We start from the raw sequence: 10,126 nt of genomic DNA on the forward strand, positions 1-10,126 counted from the left end.
CCCTTTACAAAATAATCTTTGAACAATTTCAACTCAAAATCCCATAAAAAAAATCAAAATCTCTAGTAAACATGCTTAACAATTATCCCAATATCAGGCACAACAAAATCGTGAACCACTATAAAACCCATCAAACATACTTTAACTGTTCCTTCTCCTTGAGCCTATCATCTTAACCAATCTGATTCAACTCATCAACACAAGCATCTACATCGCAGCACATGTTTCGAAACAAGTCATCATCAAAAAACATCCAGTTATCACATTCATCATCCTGCTTGCAATCACCATAAAAGAGTAAAATCGTTGTTCATCGCCCTTAAGAATCCCAAGATCCATCATCTAAAAAAATAAAATAAAATAAGAAAGAGCTTGATGTCATCTTTGGATGGCGAGATAGACAATATTTGACCAGAGAGAGAAATCGAGATTTAATTTTGAAATTTTTGTTTGGATTGTGAGATAAAAAAAATTAAAACTATTTTAATTTGTCTAAAATTGTTTAAAGAGTATTGTTGTCAAGTCATGCCAAAATTAATTAAAAATAATTAAAATTATAAAAAATGATATTTTGAAATTGAGCTTATGGGAAAGGTTATCTTTCACAATTTCCTTTTCTTTCTTTCTTTTTCTTCCTCATCGGTAGAGCCCTTGACTCTTCTCTGAAAAACCTAACGCATTATAACCATTCCTTAAATTTAATCTAAACCCCATTTACACCAACACATTATACCAATAATCGTTCTTAATTTTATATTTAGTTCATTAGTACCATCGCTGAACCGTTTACACATGTACTGATTTTCCTCTTGCCCACTGACTGTAAATCTTTCATGAACTGAGAAAAATGATGGAAACAGACCCATCATGTTATATCTTACTGTAAATGTTCGTCATTATTTACTGATATATATGAAGTGGCAAAAAACATAGATCCTAATGGAGAAAACGAAGTGCGGCAAGTGAATCATAATTTACTAATCAGCAATCATCTAGACTCTCAGCATCGAGCTCAAGCACCAAATCATGAGGTCCCAAAATAGATTCAAATGTAATTCCTTTGCGTTGAGGAAGCTGACTTATCTTGTTAGACTCCACTTCAGTTAAAGACCAATCAAAGATGTCAAGGTTCTGTTTCATTCTCTCATTGTTGAAGCTTTTTGCTATGGAGCTCACCCCTTGCTCATATAGCCATCTCAAGGAAATCTGCCAAACCAGGAACACCAATGGAATCAAAACAACTATCTTGCCATAAATAATTATAATACAGAGTGAAACTAACTATGATAGTTCAGTTCAACAATAATCATAACTTTGCCAGATTAATAGCACTTCATTATATCATTAGACCTTGGGATTTGTTTAATTGACATGTCAAATCTCAACTCGTCAGTTAGTAACCAATGTGATGATAAAATGAGTTTATGAAATGTATATTTTTTGCATAAGGGATTAAATTCCTAAAATCAAATTCTATCTCTGTCATGTTTTGCATTTCTAGTGTTCATACATTTTCATCTTTGATGATTTTTATGTTTTAAACTTGCTTTGTTGCTTTCCATTTGAGTAAATTCAGACCCACCTGAGCAGTGGTTTTTCCTTTGGCCTTTGCAATCTCTTCAAGCACATCACACTCCAAAATTCTGTTGTCTCCCCATTTAGTGTTGTTTGCACCCAATGGCGAGAAGGCTGAGACATGAATACCCCTTACCTTGCAGAACTCCCTCAATTTCTTTTGCTGCCATAGTGGATTCATCTCCACCTGAAAAATAACAGAACAATAATGATTGATTAGAATTGGAACTCTCATATATTCTCATCTGTCTGCATCGCACTCACTTGATTAACAGCTGGGGGAATTTTGGCAGTGGAGAGGAGCTCCTCAAGCTTCTTACAAGAGAAATTGCTTACTCCAATGGCCTTTGTTAGGCCAAGGTTCTTGCATTCTTCCATTCCTTCCCAGACTGACTTGATATCCAAGGGAAATATATGTTCCCTTATAACAGGCATTTGACGAACCTCTTGGCTCAATTTCAATGGCCAATGTATAAGGTACAAATCAATGTAGTCCAACTGAAGATTCCTGAGATAAACAACAGAACCAAATTTATGCAACTTTGGCGTAGCTAGTATATCAACAAAGGCACAGGCCAAATTTATGCGAAGTCTTATTTGGAAAAAGTAATGTTACCTAAGGCTCATTCTGATGGAAGGCACGATAAGGTCCTTCTCAGCGAAGCTGCTCCATAGCTTGGAAGTAATGAAGAGTTCATCTCTAGACTTTATCAGGCCAAGACGCAAGGCCTCGGCAATTGCTTCACCTAAAGGCTGCTCAGTCCGGTATGCAAAGGCAGTGTCAAAGTGACGGTAGCCTGCCTTGATTGCTTCAACGATGGCAGCCTTCGTGGTCTCTGGAGCAACAGGGGGGCTTGATGAAGTTCCCATGCCGATCACCGGCATAGTTAAATCACAAAAGCTTAGAGTGACCCCTGGTACTCCTATTGCCATGCTTGGTTCCATGAGAGTTCTCTGTATTTTGGTCTATATGTTGAACACTTTATACTGACCAAACCGAAGCAATATCCTCTTATAGTCATATCATGGTGGCGTTTAGAGAGGGGCGAGTCCTCGGCGAGTGCCTGACTAGATTGGGTGCCAATAGTCGTGATTGGGCAGCCCTTGGTTGGATGCTTTATTGAAAATGTTATATCATTTGACCGTGAGAAACTTTGTCCTGATTGGGAAATTTCAAAGGAGTTCTAGATGGCTGTCAAATGTAGACCGGCGCTCACAATTTAATATTTGATCATTGACTTTAAGCAAGTGCATTCATAAAAGGAAAAAGACATTCCAAGAGATACTTCACCTATTTGTATAATACTATTACCAGAGTTTGTAAAAAGACGGACCTCACTAATTATAACTTAGAGATATTGAAGTGAAATTCTGAAATACTATAAGAGTTGACTTCCATGATTCCCACATTCATGATGAGAGAGGTTAACAATTAAATTTAATTCGAAAGCAGTAACAAATATTATTGATCCAAAACGGAATTTCATAATAATATATATATCTCTTTTATTTAAATTTTGATATTTATATTAATGTGATATGATCATTTTATAAAACTAAAATTATTGTATAATAAATGATAAAACGACTAACTAGTATAGCAGTTATTGTATAAAAAATTACATTCACACCCGTAAAATTTTAATATATATAACATAATTATTACATCAAGTAGAAGGGGCAAACTAATTAAGTAAACATACAGACCTACAATTCAACCAGCATATAGCCAGAGAACATCCGACATAGAGATGGATCGAACTTAATTACACATGATTTGGACTCTCGATGATATATATATATATAGGATGACATCTCAATCCTCAGCATCAAGCTGAAGCAGCCAATCATGAGGTCCAAAAATAGATGCAAATGTAATTCCTTTGCGTTGAGGAAGCTGGCTTATCTTGTTGGACTCCTCTTCAGTTAAGGACCAGTCAAAGATGTCAAGGTTCTGTTTCATTCTCTCCTTGTTGAAGCTTTTTGCTACTGAGCTCACTTCTTGCTCATAGAGCCATCTCAGAGATATCTGCCAAATCAGGCCCCAGTATCAGAAAAATATATGAATTTGACATATATCCTTTCGGTAATCAATAATTGCTCACCTAATTATTTAAAAATTTATAAAATGATATGCCCAAAATTTAATTATTCGTTAAGACATGCAATCAATTATTTTTAAAAAAAAAAACGTTATAGAATTTGAAACCTGAGCAGTGGTTTTTCCTTTAGCCTTTGCAATTTCTTCAAGCACATAACACTCCAAAATTCTGTTGTCTCCCCATTTAGTATTGAATGCACCCAATGGTGAGTATGCTGTGACCTGAATACCCCTTGCCTTGCAAAACTCCCTCAATTTCTTTTGCTGCCAAAGTGGGTTCATCTCCACCTGAAAATTAACATAAGAAAATGGCTAATTAGAATTGGAAACTCTGATTTAGTTAATTGTTTTAGCCTTCTTACTCACTTGATTAACAGCTGGAGGAATTTTGGCAGTGGACAAGAGCTCCTCAAGCTGCTTACAAGTGAAATTGCTTACTCCAATGCCCTTGGTTAGGCCGAGGCTCTTGCATTCTTCCATTGCTTCCCAGACTGACTTGATATCTAAGGGAGATATATGTTCCTTTTTGGCTGGCATTTGACGTACCTCTTCACTCAATTTCAATGGCCAATGGATGAGGTACATATCAAGATAGTCCAATTGAAGATTCCTGAGTATACAACAAGAAGACCAAATATGCTACTCTGGTCTAGTTAATGTCAATAAAGCATTTGGGCCATTTATTTACTTTAGAAAAAGTGACAAACTTTTTTTTAAAAAATGGTGAGAAAGCTCTTGGGAGTAAATTTTGAAAGTCGTAAATACAAATTATGAGATGGACCGGATGAAATTTATATAGTTAGAAAGGACCATCTCTATCGTATAGTTTAATATAATATGTAAAGAAAAAATCTAAATATAATAAATGATTAAATTAAATATCAAGATGAATAACTTGACAAGTAAACCAAGCGAAGCCTAAGTGGCTTAATAATTTAATCCTCGTATCGATGTTTTAAGTACTTAATAAATAATGACTTGACAAATATTTATTTTTAATTTATTAATTAAATATTATGCATTAACCTCATGAGAATATTCTAAGAAGACAGTGGTCATAGAGGTACGACTATGGTTATCTAGGTTAAACATCGATTCGAAAATATTATTGTATTAATATATAAAAAATATTTTTATTTAGTTCTATTTTAAAATTTTTAAAAATAATTTATAATAAACATTATATATAAGCTGATCAGGCCAATCTTGGGTTTTAAATAATATCTGCCCATTGCATGCAGGCCAGGCTGGGCCCGAGTTTGGTTCACTTGGATCTCTCCAGTTAATCAAGGCTAGTCAAATTATTGACGAAAATTGGGAAGCTCAGTTGGTTGACGTTAGCACCAACACATTTTATCCGAAGAAAGGCTGCTAAGTTAGCTTCTTGTGCAGTTCTATCTATGCTCTATGTTCACTTGCTCTAACACATGCATATGACCAGTTTTAGCATGGAAACAACACTCAACCTACATGTTGGAAAAGCAAAAGAACTAATGTTACCTAAGGCTCATATTGATTGCAGGCAGGATAAGGCCCTTCTCACCAAAGCTGCACCATAGCTTGGAGCTAATATAGAGTTCATCTCTAGACTTTACAAGCCCAAGACGCAGGGCCTCGGCAATTGCTTCTCCTAGAGGCTGCTCCGTCCGGTACACAAACGCGGTGTCGAAGTGGCGGTAGCCTGCCATGATTGCTTCGATGATTGCATCCTTGGTGATTTCTGGACCAACCGGAGGGCTTGACATGGTTCCCATGCCGATCACTGGAATAGCTAGGCCGTCACTAGAGCTTAGAGTGACTTCAGGTACTACTACTGCCATTACTATCAGTTGCTTGTTCTTTCTACTATAGTCTGTGTGTTGAATATTTGCACTTCCCATCCCGGAGCATCCTTTTATAGTTAGTGTTAGTTTGAATTGTTCCATGCTAAACATTAAAGAATAGTTACTGTGGAAAAAGTACTTGGCAAGCTGCCTGATCACTGATGATGTGATGAGCTTGTTTACCATAGTTATGAACCGCGTGCCCTGGGTGCAATAGCAACCATTTTAAACTTTATGTGAAATTCTAGATGCGGTTTAGCTTATAATTTAAGTAATTTGAAGTGTGACTTAATGCAATAGCTTTCAAGCAAATAGGTTTAGGTAGCCTTATCAACATATATAAGGCAGGGGGTTGACCAATGACTTTATCAACATCTTGAATAATACTAGTATTTTAAAAACTTTTTCACCAAACTCTTGTCTTACTAGACTTATTTTCCAATTTGTCTCATCTCCGGCCGTCTTCTCATCCTTATCCAACTATGTATCTCCTTTTCTCTCTTAACCCTATATATGTTTGCTGAGAAGAATGAAAGAAGAAAGAGAGTGGAAGGAAAATATTAATCTGTGGTCTACTGCTTCCAAGTTTGGCGAGTAATTAAAATAATAGTAAAAGAACAAAATTCATATCATTTACCGTAAACTTTAGAATATAATATATATATATACATATATATATATATATATGCACAGAGTTTTCTAATGTCAACAGATTAATTAACCTTGCAAAGACTAATTCAAAAAGGAATTCAAAGCTATTACTAGTACTTTTCTAGTAAAGGAAGAAAATTAATTAAGTAGAGCATAGCCTATTTTAATTTTAAACATGTAGTGAAGTTGCGCACGAAACATATATAGTCCAAAATATCAATTTAAGTTAAGCAAATAGAGTTCAATCACTTACTTACGTTCTTAGGTCTACGAGATGAAACAGATCTTTCATTATTAAAAAATTAAAAAAATATATAATTTTTATTTATAAACAAATTCAAAAACTTTTTATATATTATCTCACTCACTTACTGTGTAATTTTAAAAATATTGTTAAACTCACTCTCTCTCCACTTAAAATAAAAATAGATTTATAAGTTGTTTTCTCTCTCAAGAACACTATTAAACTTCTAAAGTTTAAAGAATCATATTTATAACGAAAAATATAAACTTTAAAATAAAACAAAAGTAGAGGCTGGATATTGACTAAGAAATTTAAACTTGTTCAACTACACAATATTATACATAAATTATAATTTTAGTCAATTTTAGTCAAATATATTAGATCATGAATTGTGATCTAATCAGTACTTAACAAATTATGACCAAAATAGTTTATGTACGATCATTAATTCCATATTCTTTGCTTTGAATACATTTTCTTTTAAAATATGTTTGGGCTCCATAAATGTACGAAGGAAGAAACTGAGCAAGTTTGCAGTCATGCCTTGGGGGACAGAATGCTTTGATATGATTGTTTACAATAGGTCGGGTTTTCAGAGGCCAGCAAAGTGTTAGCCCTAGTTAAGTTCTCGATTGGATCAATAATTCTTTAAACGCAGTGGGTACGTTACACTATGAATGGTTTGTTATTCCACCAAGTTATAAAAGAAAAAATCAATGTAAATTTAATGCTGCGGCAAAAACTAACCAATTTGAACTGATTTGACCGTAGGCCAACGAGAAGATTTATATGTGCATAATCTAACTGTTTAAAGGTGTGTTTGGTTTGTAAGAAAGAATATAGTGAGAATGGAATAATCATTTCATAAGAATAGAATAAGAGATGAATAATTATTATATAGTTTAGTTCATGAGAATGAAAGATGATAGAAATTACTATTATAAATTATTCTAATGTTTAGTTAGTAGGAATAGTTTTAGGAATAATTAAAAAATAAGTGATAAATGACAAAAACATCATTTATTATAATAATAAATTTTTAAATTAAATATTTATAATTAAAATATTGATTTTATTACTTTATTATTTATTTTTAAAATATTAAAATACAAAAAAAATTATAATTTAAATTTATTTTAAGTTTAAAATATTAACTTTTATAATACATAATTAAAACTTAAACCTTTTTATTTTAAAATTTATTTTAATATTTTAAAATTTTAAATTTTAAATTCATTTTAATTTAGTGAAAGTAGGAGAGGTAGTTGGGTAGAGAGAGAAAGAAATTGCAAAAAATGAATAAAATGTATTTTATATAGTATAGTAATTTTTCACATTACTTAAGGATATTTTTGTCCATTAATGTTTTTACTCTATTCCTTACCTCTTGGAATAGCCAATATGAAGGGGTATTGGTATTTGTTATTCCCTCATCTCCCTTAATGGTTATTCTTCCAAATAGATAAAGTGCCAAAAAGAATGATTAGGAACAAGGGGAATGAATAATCCATTCCCTCAACTAATTGTAAATTTTAATATCGATAATTAAAAAAATTAAATAACTAAAAATATCTTAAATTATGAACAAAAATAAAGAAGAACCTTTTGATGTTAGGAAAATCTGGTATCATTAGTATGTGTTTTGGCTTATTGTTGCATATATAGGTAAAAGATTTACACCAAACCAATGTTGGTGTTAGCAAAATCTGATATCAATTTATATTAATTAAATTAACAAATCTTTATAGTTAGTAATTTTATATCTAGACATTATCTAATTTTGCAATGCACGACAGGTGCAAAAATTCCACTCAAAAGAATTAGTGAGAGTAAAGTGGATTGATGAGAACAATAGATTGAATGGGTTATGATATTGTTATGTTTAGATTGTTTTAAGTTAATTAAAAATAAACATATAAATATATTTTGTTTTTATGTTTTCTTAGTTTGTGGGCAATGCCCACGCTTGACCCTACTTTGTTGCCAACATGATTCAAGGCTTACAAGAAACCCCATTGGACCTTTGCCATATCACCACAAGAAATCCTCGGCTACTTGCTGCCTGTCGTTTTTATTTTTCAGCATCTTTGGTGGGGGAAATGATTATTTTATTTTTTTATGTTTATTTTTTCCCAGTTTGATTTGTACAAAGATTATTCTGAATAATGGTCAAGTTGAGAGAAACTGGGATAATTATTGTGGACCTTTCTCGATAATATAACTATTTGTGTGAGTGGGAATGGGATAAAAAAATTTGGAATAAAAATGTCTGTAATTATTTTTTAAAATTATTATCTTATAAATAATAAAATTTAATCCTAATATATAACAACTTTTTTATTTTCCTCTCTTCCTCATCCACCCCACTCTCTCTCTTTCTAAACTTTCACCACTATTGCTGTCCTTCGACTGTGTTGGTTGAGAGTGCGTCGTGGCTAGCGGCAGAAGAAAAAAAGAAGAGAATAAAATGAAATTAAAATTACAAATTATATTTTAAATAAATTATAAAATTTTTATTATAGAAAATGAAAAAAAAATTAAAGTTTTGTTAAAAAAATTATTATATTTTATTATAAATTATAAAAAAAATAATAATTCAAATTAAAAATCACAAATTATAATAAATAATATTTTTATCTTTTTTTCATATATTTTTTGTTATTGTAAAAATATTTTTATCTATCAAATATTAAAATAATATTAAAAAATAAAAAATTTTATTTCATAATCTAAATTATATAATAATTTTTTTTAATTTTATTTTTACAAAATAATTATTTTATTTCATGATCCAAACATTATCTTTTTCATGTTAGTACACGAAGATAGGAACACTATCACGCGTTACAATGTTAAAGCTGATTAATCGAATGAATGGGCTATGTGCACATGATGGATTCACGGGCTAAGTGGGGAAGAGTTGATGATAATTAAGATTAATGGATGTAGATAGATGCATAACCATCAAGACTTTGAACTCCTTCATGACCCTGCAAAACAACTCTTTTTCCATGCTTTTGACATTGAATAAACAACTTCTCTTGGGTTATTACAAGTAAAATATTAAAAATTAATCACACAAATCAGCATTATAAACCCCGCAATTAAAAAAAGAAATAACAAAGATTATTATAACCATGATGAACTTATAACAAAAACCCCATCATAGCTTAAGTTCTATAGAAAGAATGAATGCTTCCCATCTAGCCACTAGAGCCTCTTAAGTAAAACACACCCTTGCTGGCTCTTTGAGTGAGTATCAATTTAGATGCTCAAAGGCAATGGGATAGCATCTTAGAATTCTTACTATTGGTCAAATTTGACAAAACTCTTGTCCTTTTTTGGCTAATGAAATAATAGTAATAATAATAACCCAGCGGACGAGCAGAACAACATATGGGAGAACAAATTAGGACTAGTACCTTAAAACAGGGAACAGAGTATATTCTGCTGGAAACTTTATCCAGCAGTAGCAACTCTTGAGTCTGGCCTGAGAAATGATGACTGTATAGTGAAACCTCAAAAAAGTTATCCAAGTTCCTGGGGCAACTTATCAGGCTTTCAGAACTTGGAAAGGTAACCTGTTGGTATTAACAGATGGATTTTTATGCAACATGAATTGTCTCCAGACTGGAATCTATTCCATAATATTGTTAGACATGTTACTTGTTTGGACTTGAGTACAATATCTCCTGGAGTGAAATTTTGGCTACTCTCCTTTTGCAACTAGTA

The 10,126-nt window shown here is 32.2% G+C and overlaps 2 protein-coding genes across 2 annotated transcripts; both read right to left on the minus strand.

The window, feature by feature from the left end:
• Nucleotides 728–2,555, minus strand: LOC18609969 (D-galacturonate reductase). Its single transcript, XM_007045353.2, has 4 exons — nt 2,192–2,555; nt 1,840–2,083; nt 1,583–1,762; nt 728–1,206 (listed from the first exon to the last, which is right to left on the minus strand). The coding sequence occupies exons 1-4, from the start codon at nt 2,518–2,520 to the stop codon at nt 982–984; spliced, it is 978 nt and encodes a 325-aa protein (XP_007045415.2). The 5' UTR covers nt 2,521–2,555; the 3' UTR covers nt 728–981.
• On the minus strand, nt 3,392–5,503 carry LOC18609970 (D-galacturonate reductase). Its single transcript, XM_007045354.2, has 4 exons — nt 5,177–5,503; nt 4,043–4,286; nt 3,785–3,964; nt 3,392–3,604 (listed from the first exon to the last, which is right to left on the minus strand). Exons 1-4 carry the CDS (start codon nt 5,494–5,496, stop codon nt 3,392–3,394), a joined length of 957 nt encoding a protein of 318 aa, XP_007045416.2. The 5' UTR covers nt 5,497–5,503.

Source organism: Theobroma cacao, chromosome 2 (genome assembly GCF_000208745.1).
Source record: "Theobroma cacao cultivar B97-61/B2 chromosome 2, Criollo_cocoa_genome_V2, whole genome shotgun sequence".
NCBI lineage: Eukaryota > Viridiplantae > Streptophyta > Magnoliopsida > Malvales > Malvaceae > Theobroma > Theobroma cacao.

Excerpts from the sequence above, each read along its gene's own strand:
- LOC18609969 (XM_007045353.2), bottom strand. The coding sequence starts at position 2,520 with ATGGAACCAAGCATGGCAATAGGAGTACCAGGGGTCACTCTAAGCTTT. Across the intron at positions 1,763-1,839 it reads TTCCCCCAGCTGTTAATCAA|GTGGAGATGAATCCACTATG; the intron begins GTGAGTGCGATG and ends GTTATTTTTCAG. Across the intron at positions 1,207-1,582 it reads AAGGAAAAACCACTGCTCAG|ATTTCCTTGAGATGGCTATA; the intron begins GTGGGTCTGAAT and ends CTGGTTTGGCAG.
- LOC18609970 (XM_007045354.2), bottom strand. The coding sequence starts at position 5,496 with ATGGCAGTAGTAGTACCTGAAGTCACTCTAAGCTCTAGTGACGGCCTA. Across the intron at positions 3,965-4,042 it reads TTCCTCCAGCTGTTAATCAA|GTGGAGATGAACCCACTTTG; the intron begins GTGAGTAAGAAG and ends GTTAATTTTCAG. Across the intron at positions 3,605-3,784 it reads AAGGAAAAACCACTGCTCAG|ATATCTCTGAGATGGCTCTA; the intron begins GTTTCAAATTCT and ends CTGATTTGGCAG.